Here is a 15,452-nt window from a genome sequence, read left to right on the forward strand (position 1 = left end):
CGAGATGTTGACTGGATGCAGCGCAGCATGAGAAAGGTACTGTGTGTCATCTCACCGTAATGCAACAAATGTCACAAGATGCCACATACCTCAGTGGAGGTATACAAAATATAGATTGTGTGTTGACTGCTCACCAGAAAGTCCTCTTCACAGAAAACCCTCCCTCCGACATAGTAGAACGCCTTCCCTCTCAGCCTCCGACCTGCAGCAACAGACACAGAGTAGTCCATCTGTATCATTTCATTAGAGCGAAACACAGCAGCACCTGGTACTCTGAGAAAAAAACAAAACGTATTCCTGTCATTGAATTACAATAAGTAGATTAAAGCAGACGAGAAAAGGTAAGTCAACGATAGAATGTGGAATTATCTTACTGGAAAATCTTGCAAAGCTATGAGATGAGGCCAGTCCCAGAAAATAGTTAGAGCGCTAATGCATAAAGGCCGCGGTGATTAATTACACCCGTTGGAAGGTAATGGACCCTCTTGCAATATTCATTCTATCTTGCTGAATTCCGGGCAGATAAATCAAACAAATGGATCTTTGGTGTGCTGGTGTCTTCATTTAATATTGCTGGGGCACAGAGTGTGTTGCAGTCGGACAAGGAACACATCTGCATCAAACACGTGAGGGTAAAAATGCCAATTAAATTCAATTAGTGGACAGGTGCAACAGATTGAACACTCTGCTTTATTGGATTTCACGGCAACCACAGGCCAAGACCTGCAACCACCTGCTATTCTTCTTCTTTGTTCCTTTCTGGTGTCTTTCCACATGCCTGGTATGCTTCCTGTCTCTCTGTGTGCTTTAATAGGTCGATGGTCTGGAGCTGGCTTCTTATCGCAGCACACACACACACAAGCACGCGCACACGCGCACACGCACACACACACACACACACACACACACACACACACACACACACACACAGCAAAACCACTTCACATAGCTATACTTGACCAGGTCCCACAGGAAGAGGAAACATTCCTGACGTGTTGTGAGTGTGGAGGTGAAGGAGGGGACAGCAGAGGAGACGAGGCGGTTAACCTTGGTGAACAGGAACCTTCTTTATCTCCCACGCTCTGTTTACCTGAATGTTTGTATCCAGATAGTCTCACACAGTCATTTAGCCACTATTTCACAGTTTCCTTCTTAAGATGAGAGGAAATGCAGCTGAAGGCATAAGCCCAGTAAAGGACATTTTAATATTATTGGGCTTTATTAGAGCTTTATCTATTTGCATCCATGTGATGAAGCACTTTGATTTGCTGTATTAGCTAAAAGCAGACCTGTATGGTTATCTTATCCCTAAATAGTTTACTATACCGCTGTAATATTTTGATTGAAAAAAGCCTGAACTACACACAGAATAAGAGGCAACAACGAAGTAGAAAACTGAAACAAAGAAATTAACTGAAACCTTGCGATTCATTTTTTACATCAATGGCACATGCCATTCTCTGAACCAGCTGTTCATAACTACATTAACTTACTTCATAGAATGATAATGGTCATGCAAGCAAGATGTGGCCGCGGCTAACGCAATAACTAACTTAAGAGGAGACGAGTCATTGTGATCGGGCCAAGGTGTGAGGCTGGCCTCGGGCAATTACTGAAGACAGTCCTGGCACTGTGTCCCTGAAGGGGGAAGGAGGAAGTGAGATATGGGCCATCCCTCCTCCTCCTCACAGTCTTCTTTCCCAGTGAGTCAGAGAGGGAAGGCTCTGAGCTTTCCGGAGAGATAAGAGCTTAATTAAAGTCAGGAGTCAGGACTGACTATTTGAAAAGAACTGCGACTGTTGCGCTTTCATAAAAATGTAAAATACCTGAGGGACTGAACACAACACAAGGCCATTTTCTAATTAAAATACTCTATGAATTTCTTTCCATTCAGAAACTAAGAAATTTACAATTACTCTGCCGTGTCCTCCTAATAGGGACTCAACCCTGTTCTTTCCTGCGAGTAAATTGGCAAAAAAAAAAAAAAGCAACGTATACCAAATATACAAATTTCACATTAGTAGACTCTGTTCTATGAGATTAAGTCTCACCTCCTGCCCTGCTAAAGATAACTACGTATGTTTAATCTTTCCTGCATTTAGAAGAAGTGCTTTTTGGTAGTCTGAATGCATTTCTCTGACTGTGAACAGCACCTGGGGTGTTTGGTCAAGGTGCTGACCCACCAGATGTTAGCACACAATGTACCAATCAGATCCTTGTTTGTATTCTCCAAAGCCTGACGACTGGCTGTAGTAAGCGCCTGATATCATGAAAGCAGAATCTGACAGGGGGTCTGTGTACCACTGTTCCTTAAAAACAATAAATATACTGGAAAGAATATCAGAGTCTCATATAAGGAGAGGCAATTGCTTTATTTTGTACTTATATTATTATTTGAGCTGGCTAATGTGTAAACTAGTTCCCCTGATTACAAACTTGAGCTTAATCTCCAACTGGAGTCGGGTTGTTTGTATTCAGTCGATGACTAGCCTGGAGGGAAGCCCAGAGTACTGAATCCCAGACATGCGGCCTGAATGTTCTCCACTCAGTCACCTCAGAGGAACTGGGGGGGGGGGGGCAACTCCACAGAGAATGACAGATTTCTTGACATACTGACTCTGGAGGAAGATGAGAAGGGATGCTTAGTATACAGGCTCTGTATATTCAACTGCATTGTGCCGTTTACTGCGTGGGCACAGCCATGACTACACGCATGTGTCAGCGTGCCCCTGCCTGCTGGCTGAGTGGGCTGTGCTCTCACTGAATGGCCTCCCTGTCCCACACTGTCCTCCCCACTCAGCTGACATAACAGCAGCCAGTGTCCTCCTGGAGCCGGACCTACTGACGGCCCCTATGCCTGCAACCCCCCCACCCCAGCTGAGATGCTTTTCCCTGGGGGCCACTACTCACAGCGAGCACAACCCTTGTGCTCTCACATGGAGCAAGGTATGAGAGGTATGTGTTGAGTAAAACCCCCCCCCCCCCCCATGTCTCCCCTTTTTCATCTCCTCGCTCTCACACACACACGTATAAACACACACACAGGACGAGGGGTAAAAGAAAACACGGCGATGTTAATCATATATTTGGGGGCGTAAGCAGCAAGGTCAAAGGTGCTGCAGAATAATAAGCCTGAGTGGAGGTCACCACAGTGCCTCACATCCTCCACATACCCATCTTATAATTGGGACAAAGATTTTAATTGGTTGGAGCACAAAGCCAGGTCGTTCTTCCACTAGGGAGGGGCGCGGCTGTCCAGTCAGGAAACTACAGGTCACACATACGTCGGACAGAGCCGCCAGGGTGATGAGCCTCGACTGACACCCGGCATACAGTCTATCTAACTCTACTAAAGGTAGTTTTATTGACTGGTGGTTAACTCAGGTCGGCAGAGAGTCTCGCTCCGCGTGTCTTTGTGTGGGCTGGAGGAGTGACTGGCACACCCAGAAACCAAACACCAGTAAGCACAGGACAGTAATCCCAAAATAATTGTTGGTTTCTGCTCGGGAGCAGCGACTGACTGAGGAAGAAGGAACAGCTTTTAATCAAGAGGACGGGTTCTTTGGCAGCCGATTAGTCGGGAGGAGACACGAGCAGGTGAAAGTGTCAGTGAAGGTACGCTGTCTGTGTGTACTTACTGCAGGCGCTGCAGGTGAAGCAGCTGTCATGGTAGAGGCTTCCCATAGCTTGGCAGGCCTGGCTGGCTCCATACACCGCCTTGTTGCACTTAACACAGACGCCTGGAACACAACACAGCATATGACCACGTCAGGAAAGTCACAGGGAGGCACACATTTAAGCCGCTTATGCATTGCATTAACATTTTGATGCAGACACGGTACGTCGACCCAACCAAATGACTACTAAACCTGAGATATAAACTGAAACACGTCTATTGTATCACGATAAAGGGGAATGAAGAGACGCTGTGATCCAGATTAATCCAGACAAAAACAATGGAGACAAAGAAAAAACATCACTTCAAAAAGTCAGGAAGCTGGGTCCTGGGCTGTGTCACTGAGAGGGGAAATATATCCCCATTTGCTTATTTGACTTGGCTCAGAGACCGAAAAGTCTGGTCATAAAAACTTTGATCAAAATCTAAATGTTCTGAACCGAACTACACACCCATTCAATGTGGCTTGATATCAAGACACTGGAGTCGACTCAATATGAATCCATCCACTCATCCACAACGTGAAAAAGAAGAAGAAAATACAAAGAAAGAAAAGATAAAAGCCCAAAAGACCTGAAAGCAAATCACATGAGAGCATGCCATGCAACATTATATAATCTCTCCTTGGACTTTGGACCACTCATCAAAAACACAGGGTTTCCATGTGATTAATACACAACTATTTTTTGCTTATGCAACACTACTTTCCTGAGACCTGGCATGGAAATATCATCTTTCTTTGCACCCATTCCTTGCCAATCTCCATCTTTCCCTCTGAGCGCGCACTCTACGGCATGGAGCGATATGACGACTGGCACACAGACCGTGAACAGCGACCGCAACGGGTCGTCAGCTAGCTGCTGAATCAATCAGATACAGTATGATATGACCTTCCAATCATCAAGTATCTACTTTAAGTAGCAGAGGGCAATGGCACCGATGGAAGCAAGACCTCAAGCTTCTCTTTTAGAGTGAAGATGTGTGTGCATGATGTTGTGTGTGTGTGAGTTGTTTTTATAAAGAAATAGAGCTCAGCAGAAGAGCCCGGCCCAGGTCCTGCTAGAGCACTGACAAAGAAACTTCTGTTTTCACTGTATCTAACACGCGTAACTTATCACGCGGCTGCCTCCCCCAAAAACACACTGTTACATTTAATAACCTTCAAATGTTTCTGTTCTTAGACGCTCAGTAATGCAATATACAACAGGGTTATATATAATTCAGCTAAAGCCTCTCCCAATGCCACAACAAAGGACACATCATCGGGGGCCCCAAAGGCTGGAAAGAAGATTTAGAGATAATAGAGGGATATTATTAGAGAGCAGAAGAATGTGGATCATATGTAAGCTATTTGTTTACATGAAAACACAATAAAGTATTCATTCCCCTCAAACTAGTGAACTTATCGTGAAGGTGTGAAAAGAATGAATGAGTGAAGGTCCTTCAAATCACATTCTCTGCTTGTCTTCTGTAAACATGTCAGAGAACAAACAGGAACACACACTTTTTCAGGACTTTTTTGAGATCTTTCAGTGGGCAAGGAGATTTTTTTCCTTACTTTCTTTATAGCTTTGATTCGTATGCTCCATGTGAACAGAATTGCAGTAAAGGTCCATTCACTCTTTTCCTGTTTGGGACCAAAAATAATCCTTGTTTTCATAGTTTGGACCGCCACAAATCTGTCTTTGGCCAGAGTCCCATATTCCTAAACAGCGTGATTATCCAGGAGACTGACTGCCTGCTTCAGGAGGGAGGAGGGGAAGCAAAACACGCCAACACTGCACTGCACCCCACCTATCCACCCCCCCCCCACACACACACCTTTCCCAGTTGTCAAAACTGCCAGTAGACGGCCGCTCACTGGCCAACACACCACTAACTGCCTAAAGGGACCCGTGCTACACATTGTAGCAGCTGTTGAGTGTTATCACTTCTACAGTTAGCCCCAAAGGTTCAGATTCATACACGACACATCCACAACATGATGAAAATATGAAAAGCAGCAAATCAACCAATGACCCATAAGTAATCTGATTTTTAAGAATAACTTGAAATGGACTAAACTCCGTCTATAACGTGTCCACCACATGCTATAATAAATGCAACTTCTAAAGTAGCAAACGTATGTACATTGTACTCTCAGTCACTGAAATGTGCTGAAGGCTGAGTCACTATGGCATCATTATCAAACTTTTACCACAGCACACACAGACACCATATAGGCCGTATATTGATAGACAAACAGACGCACTGATACGCATGACAGGATATCTATCACTCACACACACACACACACACACACACACACACACACACACACACACACACACACACACACACACACACTAAAGAAAGTCTCCAAATGCCTGCCAGAGCACAAGCCAAGAATCCCTGGGAAGAGTTCTGACAAAGTTTTCCACTCAACAGCCAGATGGGATAAATTAATCCTCCATCTTAACACAACAGTAAATGCTTAACTGAATGGGCATGTGTGTGTGTGTGTGTGTGTGTGTGTGTGTGTGTGTGAAAGTCAGAGGAAGAGGGGGGGGCAGAACCCTGGGACGTCCCACCACTTCTCCCCTCTCGAATGAACTTGTCTATAAATCTCATATCCTTTCAGGCTCTTGTGGGCGAGCACAAAGAAGCATCTTACCAACGTGTTCCTAAATCTGTGTTCGTCTACTCATCCATTCAACATGGCAGACGCTTCTAACCTTGACTGGGACTCCCCTCCTCTTTGTATCCTAAGACCTCATATCTAAAATTCTTTGCTCTCTTCCTTCAGACATTCCTCAGTGTTCCCCCCGGTGCAGCCGCTTTGGCACTGGACTCACTTTCCCAGAACCTCCAGCTGTAATTTTGCCAATCAGACTTTTAGAGGCACATTATGTTCAAACAAACCTTAGCTTTAACCTGACAAACCTTCTAACACAACGGGATGTACAAATATGACAGTACACTAAAGGTGCTTAACAGAATATACATATTGTATTCACGGCTCAGAAGGTCTTCCACGATGAGTTTTTCTTCTGGCATTAAAAGCATGACTCAGAGGACGAGCCTCGGTCTAGTGGAAAACTCCACACAGGAGCCATGTGTGGGCCACGTCTATGTGGGAACGCGTGTGAAACAAAAGGTCTATATTATATTACTTCAAACCTACACTTGAGCTGAATGCACACTGTGCTCTCCCACACATCACTGTGCCATTTGTGAGCCTCGTCGTGACAGTGACGTGTGCCGTAACATCTTCCCTTACACACCAATATACGCACACCGGGGGGGACATAGGGGGACATCCCGTTTACAATGCCTGGCTAACATGTGAGCACTGGCTTCCTCTGAGACGAACACAATCCCAACAACATACAGCACACCTCACCTGTTCACTGTGCATCTACTACAGTCTTTCAGCTGACCTCACAGCAAAGCATGTGTTCTCTCAATGGTGCATTCATTTCCTGGTAGCGCTCCTACGGCCCACATAGAGCAGCTAGAGCGCTACAAGCAATGATAAGAGGAATCAGGAACCAGAGCATTCTGCTGATGATGGACATTCTCATGCAACCCATCCCACCCAGTGACCTTGTGTATTGGTTATCATTTTAGCTGCAAGACTTTACTCCTTTTTTAATGTAATATGAGGAATCTGAAATGCGTATAATTCCAACAAATACAAGGGTACTAGATCATAAAACTTCACAAGCAAGAAATGATCTTCATGATAAATGTGTCGTCTTCTTTATCATAACACAACAGCCATGGTTCCTTGTTCCTAGTGGGCCCCCAAATACCAGAACGAACCATCACAGGTGTTGCTCACAAAGAGCCAAGCACAGATCTGTGATGATATGATGTGCCAATGCTACTGCTAGTCAAACAAACTCTACATGTGAACTAACATTAAAACTGTCACAGAGCTGACGGAAGTGATCAAGGTCTAGCTAATGAGTTTGTCGTGGATGTTGTCTCGTAGGAGATGGGGGGCAACATTCTTCTGTCTGACCTTGGCCCCACTTCTTTTACTGCTGAAGGGTTTGTTTCAGCTGCCAAGTGGACAGACAAGGAATCATTTAAAAAAATGGAAATGATTCTGTCTGCATTCCACAGAATAAAAAAAGAGAAGCTTTGCCTGCATAAGTTTAGCTATTTTATCAGCAAAGACCATCAGGAATGCCACCAAAACAAAGACTCTTGACAGTTGGGTTGCACTCACAACCACGACACAGACACACACAGAATAAATGTGTGTGTCTGTGTGTAAGGGAAACACAGAAGAAGGGCGACAAAGGGTGAGAGTGTGTGCATGTAAATATGAAATCAAAAACAAGTGGATTCATGTTGTGAACTGTGGGTGGGCAGTTCTTACACTGACAGAAGCCCCTTGTTGAATTTGGATAGTTTAAACTGTCTTACCAAAGTAGTCAGCCTTTGGTTGGGCATCCATCTCCTTTTCCAGTCGATTGGTGAGCGCTTCTAACTTTATTTCAGCTGCTGAAGGCCCCTGTTCGGGGGTCTGTGCGAGGAGAGGCTGACAGGGTAGTGGAACAGGCTTGGAGGGGCAAAGCATTTCAGCTTCAGCACCAACGGCGTGTCCACAGACCGGTATCTGGCCCCGGCCTTGACCCTGGCTGCTGCTCTTGGACACATTGCCAGGAATCAAGGCAGCAGATGCCAACTGGGCTTTGGGTAGAGGTGTTTCAAAAGGTTCAGGTAGGAGCAAGGACGCCGCCAGAGCACCATTGTGGCTGGTGGAGGGCCTCGAGGTTGGAGAAGATGGTGCGTAATGGTCAGCTCCTGCTGTGAAGGCACTCAGAGGCAGGGCAGTTATGAAGTCAGGTTTAGCTGAGCCAGGGGCCTCTCCAGCCCATCCCCTGGGTGGACTCAGGTTTAGAGACGGGGTGACAGCCTGAATCTGCTGGGGTGGAAGACTGTTGGCGGTGGGAGGTGCAGACTGACGCTGAGGGTTAGGGTTAGACGAGCTGCTGCTGCCTCCAGACCCAGACGAAGATGTAGATAGCTGGCTGTCTCTGGATGAGGCCCAGGCAGCCGGCTGGCTGACCGGGTAACGAGCGTGTGTGGGCGCGCTGAGAGACGCGTTTCCTGGGCTGGGGGGAGTAGTAGCGGTGTTGTGCTGGTATGAATGCGGCTCCTTATTATCGTAATTGTTTCCGTAGCCATACGCCCTGCCTGCTGGAGGTTCAGACTGAACGCCCGTGTGGTGTTTCTGGCCGTCAAACGGTGCGTACTGAGTCCCAGCCGTGGTGGCCGGCACGGGGCCAGAGAGCATCGGGGGCTTCGCGGCCGCTTCGCACGGTGGTTGCTTGTAACTATTGATGGGTGGTCTGTCTTTGGTGTAGTACGTGCTGTTGTGGGCCCCGTTCATTTTCATGGCCTGGGTGTTTTTCGCCATCTCCTCTTGCTGTTTCTGCATGTGTATTTTACTCATTTTAGTGGCAAAAACTCTTCTCGTCTCCTCAAAGTCGGGGTTATTTCCCGCATCCCTCCTCATCCGAAACAAGCCGTCTCTGGATGCTTCGTACATGTTCAGGTCCTCGATAAACTTACTCGCCTCGAGTCCTAAATCCTCGTATTTATCCATGTTGCTGATACTTGGTGTGTCTGCTTCAATGAAGTAAAGTAACAAGTAGTTATATATTCACGGTTAAAGTCTAAAAGAGTGATATATCCAGAGTGAATTATTAGCTTACAACTCCAGCCGCTCGTGGTCTTGGCAGGAGACGAGGGTGAAACTTTTCTCTTCTTCCAAACTTCCCCCCTTCTTATTGGTGTCCTGCGTAAAGAATACGAAAAGTCGAAGACTCCGCGTCCTCCTCGGAGAAACCGTCCGAGCTCAGCTCTGCCTCGAACAAGCCGCCGTCTGTCTGGTTATAAAAGTGAGCAGATCCCAGATCAGATAGCCTGCACGACCCCGCGGACTGCCCCCTCCTCCCGCTTTACAGTCCCAGCGGGGAACCCTCATTCAAAAACTATGTCCTCCGCATCTCTGTCGAGAAAAAAAAAAAAAGTACTTCAAAGTAGTCCCAACTCGCTAATATGTCGTTAAAGTCGCGACGGGTGACCGGTAGAAGTCGTCTACCGTTAACGACCGGACCTTGGGAGTACCGTTGAAGCACAGAGCCGTACGTGGCCGACCGGGTCGACCGTCGGGACTGAACGCAGGGAACGGTTTGTTTTTAAAGGTGCAGTGCGCAAATTGAGCCGCGAGTAAACGTTGAGTTTGAGATCAGTGCTGGTATCAATAAACATACAGTCGGCTTAATGTTAGCTTATTACCAACTGTGTCTCGTATTAAAATAACCTGGGGGCAGATATGCATCCGCTCCCTTACATCCGGTGTTATTGTTATATAAATATGCAGAGTTGACTCAGTCGCTGCTATTTGAGTCAGCAAAACACTTCAGCATTTTCCCAATGCTCCATGGAGTTAAAGGGCTGAACAGGGAGTGTGAGAAAAACTGTAGTAGCCACGTTTTACTCCACTTCACGGCTATTTGACAGTTAGGAACTTTATTAAGATTGTACATAGCTTACAAAACTAAAATATGAAACTACCCAACAAACAATGGCCACATGCTGCTTTAAATTGGCTCCACTAACTTCAATGCATCACTATTCTAATATATGATAGTATAACACTTATGCTTACTATTTAGCCATTTTTATGCATTGAGAACTTTTAATGATCACAGTCCAAGTACATTTTATTATAATAGGCCAACTTACATATTATCTAAGCAACACTTTCAATGCAGAGCTTTTAAATCTCGCCTAATGGAGTGTTTCTACAGTGTGATATAGCTATTTTTCCTCCTAATTTAAAGGTTATGGATACTTCTTCTAGCACTGCTTGTTGGTTTAGGAGGAGGAAACATAAAGTAAAGCAAATGGGGGATGGGTCATTATTTTTAGGATACATTATTTCAGAATACATACAGGAAGGCTGGGGGCACTCCGACACAACTTTTTAAAGTTCCCAGCATCTCATAAACAATTTATGTAGTGGAGTAAACCCATAAAACTACTGTATGGGTGTTTTTTGTGTGGTTAAGGGGGGCTATTTACAGTGCTTGTGCCCCCTGTTTTGGTTGAATGACGTCACACATTCCTGCTCATGACACACACACACACACACACACACACACACACACACACACACACACACTGACCCCTCTACACTTTGTCCTGACCCTGGCTGGAATATATGAGACAGAGTTGTGGTACAATAGGATGAACTCATGTGTTTGGGGGGGGGGAAAGGCACAACTTCCCAGCAAACACAGGATCACATCTTATTTGTGTCCGGGATGTGGCCTGGATGTGCATACATAGTCTAACAGCCCTGATGTGAAAAAAATATGGAGCCAGTATGTTGAGAGTTCATTTAGGCTGCTGCTGCTGCTGGTGGTGTAATTAAAACACAAGGTTTATAAGGACCGACCATGCAGGTAGGAAAACGGTCACCATAATGCAGCATTTCCTTGAAGCTATGTATATAGGATTAACTTGCTTTTCGACACATATTTTCTAGAAACACATATCCACTAGAAACAGCCACGGGTATTATTGTAGTAAAGCACGCAGAGACCTTGTTCACTTATACATTTGTGTTATTCACAGAGAAGTCAGTATTTGAATAAGTGGAGCAGGATCTTTAAAGTTGTGTAGTATTTGCATTTACAAACTAACACACATCTAAGAGACATTTGTCATTGCAGCAAAGATGAACGCATATATGCTATTTATAATGTTCATGACCGTAAGATACATTTGAACAAGTATCAGTAAGCGCTCTTGACTATATTGAGGGATTGACAGTGATTTCAAATGTAAAACTGTTTGGACATCTTTGTGGGACATCTTCAACATTAAAGTGCTCATGTGTTTTGCAAACTACTTCCTGTATATTATCTGCTGGTGTTGGTTAAAGGTTAGTTCAAACATGTGGTAACAGCAGCAGGGGGTTTTGGGAAAACTTGAGATTATTTGGTTTCAGCAATTATGTTAATTGTATGGTTTGTGTCATTAGCGCCTCATTAAAGGGGAACAATTAGAATGATACAGAGAAGAACTTCATTTCCCGGTAAAGTCAAACCCTCCACACATTCCTTTTTAATAACAGATCTTCAGGGATGGGCAGTAAAGGCAAAAACATTCACAATATTTTCTGGAATTTATCAAGTCTATCAATTTTTACAGTAATATTTCTTGAGGCATACAAAGCCTTATTCACACAGCGTAGGGGCGTCTGTTGCTGTCATGTAGGAAATAAGGAGTCAAGTCAGTTGTATCTATTAAATCACTTTATCCCAGAGTTTTTTTACAATCTGTACAAGTGCAGCACCATCTCATTAGACTGCTGATTAGGAGTTTGTTATACAGGCTTTTGCATATTTTCTGCAATTGCAAAATTTGAGTCAAATACAAATAGTGTAGCTGCTGTTGACATTTACTTTAAAAGGCTTCAACTTTGAAGCAGCTGCAGATTTGGGTACGATATGTCCACTCACTGTGTGTTTTACAAGTGCTTTAAAACAGATGTTCTGGATGGATTGACATTAACGGATTTAACAGCTCCGGCAGATAAAAAGCTTATTTTCATTCCGAAAAGGTCCAAATGACTAACAGGCTGTATCTATGGAGATGTACAGTAAATAAATGAATAACTTTGTTTTTAAGCGTGGTGCCTTCACATACATGCCAAGTGTTTAGCTGTATCCCCAAAACAATAAAAGGGATTAGTGGAAAATCTGCTGGTACATTGAGCTCACACACACAAAAAAAAAGTCCTTGGATGACCAAATTACCAGCATTGAGGTCAGCCTCTAAGATAATGAGCTGCAGCATTACTACGTCCCCCCCCCCCCCCCGAGAGCATCGACGGCCCAGTCCAGGGACTCAACCGGTGCACTGGAGGGTGACTGTGACTGCTGTGTGCACACCACCCTTTTTATTTCCACTGTGCAGTTTCTCAAGAAGAAGGGATTTCCTTTAACTCAGCAAAGACAATTCATGCTGTAACTTACATCCCATGTGTAAGAGAGAGACAACGGCCGTGGTCAGGAGAGAAAGTGAGTCATAGTGCAATTCTGTTGACTATTCAATAATCCTAGTCGTCATGGAAACTGCAGAGCTGACAAAAAAGTGTTAACCCTCTGAACCTTGAGCAGTTTTGGGACGTTTTTGGGCTCCGGTCACATTTTAGACTCTGGTCACATTTTAGACTCTGTGGCCTCGTTGTTTTTTTTTCACTGCAATGTATAAGCCATGCATCTCTATGGAGGCTCTACGCGCTATATTCATTGAACTATGTGTTCTTGGTGTTCAGAGGGTTTTGGACTCCACAGGCTGTTATTGAAGTGACGAAATTACATATTAGAGGAAATGCATCGGTTCAGCTCAGACCTCCTTTGGTTGAATTACACTGTTAAGTAGGTTGCTACTTATCCATTTATTCAAAGCCAAGGTAATATCAGTCTGTAGATATGTTGCTGGCTATTTCTGACCGATCTGAAGTGACTACAATGTTTATCTTTTCAATGACATGGCAGCTTTAGCTTACTGTTCGGGCCACTTCAGACCTGTTTATTAGCTGGTGTTAGTAGCAGTGGAAGGGAAGGTGGGAAAATAATACCTGACACAATTATTTATATATTATATACAGCCAGCGTGAAAGAAAACAAGGCTCACAAAAATTGTGTCGGAAGACAAAATACCCCTCTCTCTTTGTCTAGTGCTTGCTGTCTTGTGCTGTTGCAGCATCTGGTAGAGATCAAATTCACAGAATCCGAGACAATACAGAGAATAACTAACGCAGCGTTGGCTTTTTGCTCCCCTCTTCTTATTCCTGGTTTCTCTTCCTGTTATTCTTTCTCTCCTGTGAGCCTTTTCCTGTCACCCGATGGTCAGAGATGGAGCATAGAAATATAGACAAAAAAGTTAGGGCGGGGGATCAGCAATGAATGTTCTGTTTTTTGTTCTGTCCACAACTTTTTGTTTATTCATCATGTTTGTAAGAAAAGCAAACCCTCTATCACCTCACATAATGTGATACAGCATGATTTGTATCAGTCACAAGCTGACCATCTTACACTATAAAAATAACAGCACTTCTTCAAACGGAAGCCGACCTTGCGACACTGACACGCATATCTCACTTTTCAAAGAGTTCACATTCCTTTATCTTCATTCACACACTGATCCCAGACAAAATATGACGCTTTTGTTCAGCAGCTACTGAAAATCTTGGTTTACAGGCAACGTGGGCACTGCGAGTGCTACCACATATCAAAGAAGTGCTTACTCACCAAGCCATTAAAGATAGGCCAGTGGGCGTGCACATGGATACATTTCAGTGCTGATGTCTGACTCATGTTGACCCAATGCTGAGACAGAGACGCCACGCTGATTAATAAGCACAGTGCAGCCACGAAATAGTGGGAAGCTACAAAATCCCAATCCACATGAGGCTCTTCAGTGACCCACAATACGCCCGGTGATGGCGACGGGGTTCACAGAGCACAGTGGCAGGTCCAGAAGCCAAACGTGTATCCGTGTATGGCGGTCAGAAGAGATCAGCGGCTAAAAGCAGCAGCAGAGAGACAAACGCCGATGAGGCAGATCTGGACTGAGTGACTCAGATGAGACATTAGGCAGATGGGAGACGGAGAGGTGTGAAGTTGTGGTCCTGGGTGCGATGCTGAAAGTGGCGTTAATGGAGAAAGGAGGACTCTGATGGAAGACTGTAATCTGAAGTGGTGTTTGGGCTTATTGTCAAGCGGGTCTGACTAAACGGGAGGATGATCTGACAGAGACAGGTGCCTAATCTCTCTCAATTTAAAGAGAAGAAACCCCACAACAGCAAAGTATAAATAAAATATCTTTTAGACATATTTACATTGAATTTGTGACAGTTAATATAAACAGACATTCCCTTTGTCTTAATATAAAAGTCCACCTCTTTTGTCTCTCTCTCTTTGAGTCAATGATTGACAGTTGTTCACAACCATCTAGAAGATACAAAAGTAGCGTTGAATGCCCAAATATCACTCGTCAACGAGGAAGTTGATGAGGGCAGTCCTGGGGGAGAGGATGGCTCTCTTGATGCTGCGGTCGCCAAGAAGCTTCCGTCCAAACGGACTCTCCACGATGAGCTGCTGCACCCGCTCACAGTCTTTGGACACCTGCAGAGGCACGGCCACTGTCCCACAGGCCTTGTTGTTTATCTGAGGGTGAGAAATAGATGGGATTCTAATTTGTTCCCCTTGAAACAATTCTCCATCTGAAAGCAGTTCTGCCATGTCAGACTTTACCCAAACTCTTCCTTCCTGGTATAAAAGGCCCAAAATAACAGACTCCACCTCTCCTTCCATATATATATATAGCGAACCCTTAAAACACATAGTTAGTGGTAGGTATGGGAAGGGCACTCTTGTAATGTTCTGAAGCAAGTGCATGTGTGCACACAGTGAATGTGATCTCTAGAGGTGGTTGTAAAGTAATGTGTGTGTGTGTGTGTGTGTGTGTGTGTGAGAGAGAGGCCTCTCAGCCTCGGCCTCTCTTCTGGGACAAACCCAAGTACGTGATTAGAGGACAGAGGGAATCGAGGTTAACTCCACAGGGCTGAGGAAACCCACAACAGAGAGCTCAGTCTGAAGTAAAACCTCATCATCATCAAGCACTGGGAGCTCCAATATACATGTATGTACTGTGTGTGTGTGTGTGTGTGTGTGTGTGTGTGTGTGTGTGTGTGTGT

The 15,452-nt window shown here is 44.8% G+C and overlaps 2 protein-coding genes across 2 annotated transcripts in view; both read right to left on the bottom strand.

Moving 5' to 3' along the window:
• The window catches only part of limd1a (LIM domains containing 1a), an 18,654-nt gene extending 8,682 nt beyond the window's left edge, over nt 1–9,972 (bottom strand). Inside the window, exons 1-3 of the mRNA XM_031853388.1 lie at nt 8,093–9,972; nt 3,639–3,740; nt 135–202 (exon numbers count right to left, since the gene is read on the bottom strand). Of these exons, the coding sequence (XP_031709248.1) occupies nt 135–202; nt 3,639–3,740; nt 8,093–9,278 (1,356 nt within the window). The 5' untranslated portion in view covers nt 9,279–9,972. The remainder of the gene's footprint in view (nt 1–134; nt 203–3,638; nt 3,741–8,092) is intronic.
• A 3,337-nt stretch (nt 9,973–13,309) lies between these two features.
• Nucleotides 13,310–15,452, bottom strand: part of lars2 (leucyl-tRNA synthetase 2, mitochondrial) — a 31,179-nt gene continuing 29,036 nt past the window's right edge. The window contains exon 21 of the mRNA XM_031853121.1: nt 13,310–14,922. Coding sequence (XP_031708981.1) covers nt 14,743–14,922 — 180 coding nt within the window. The 3' untranslated portion in view covers nt 13,310–14,742. The remainder of the gene's footprint in view (nt 14,923–15,452) is intronic.

The sequence above is a fragment of the Anarrhichthys ocellatus genome, unplaced genomic scaffold, assembly GCF_004355925.1.
Source record: "Anarrhichthys ocellatus isolate YVR2014 unplaced genomic scaffold, GSC_Weel_1.0 scaffold13, whole genome shotgun sequence".
In the NCBI taxonomy this organism is placed as follows: Eukaryota; Metazoa; Chordata; class Actinopteri; order Perciformes; family Anarhichadidae; genus Anarrhichthys; species Anarrhichthys ocellatus.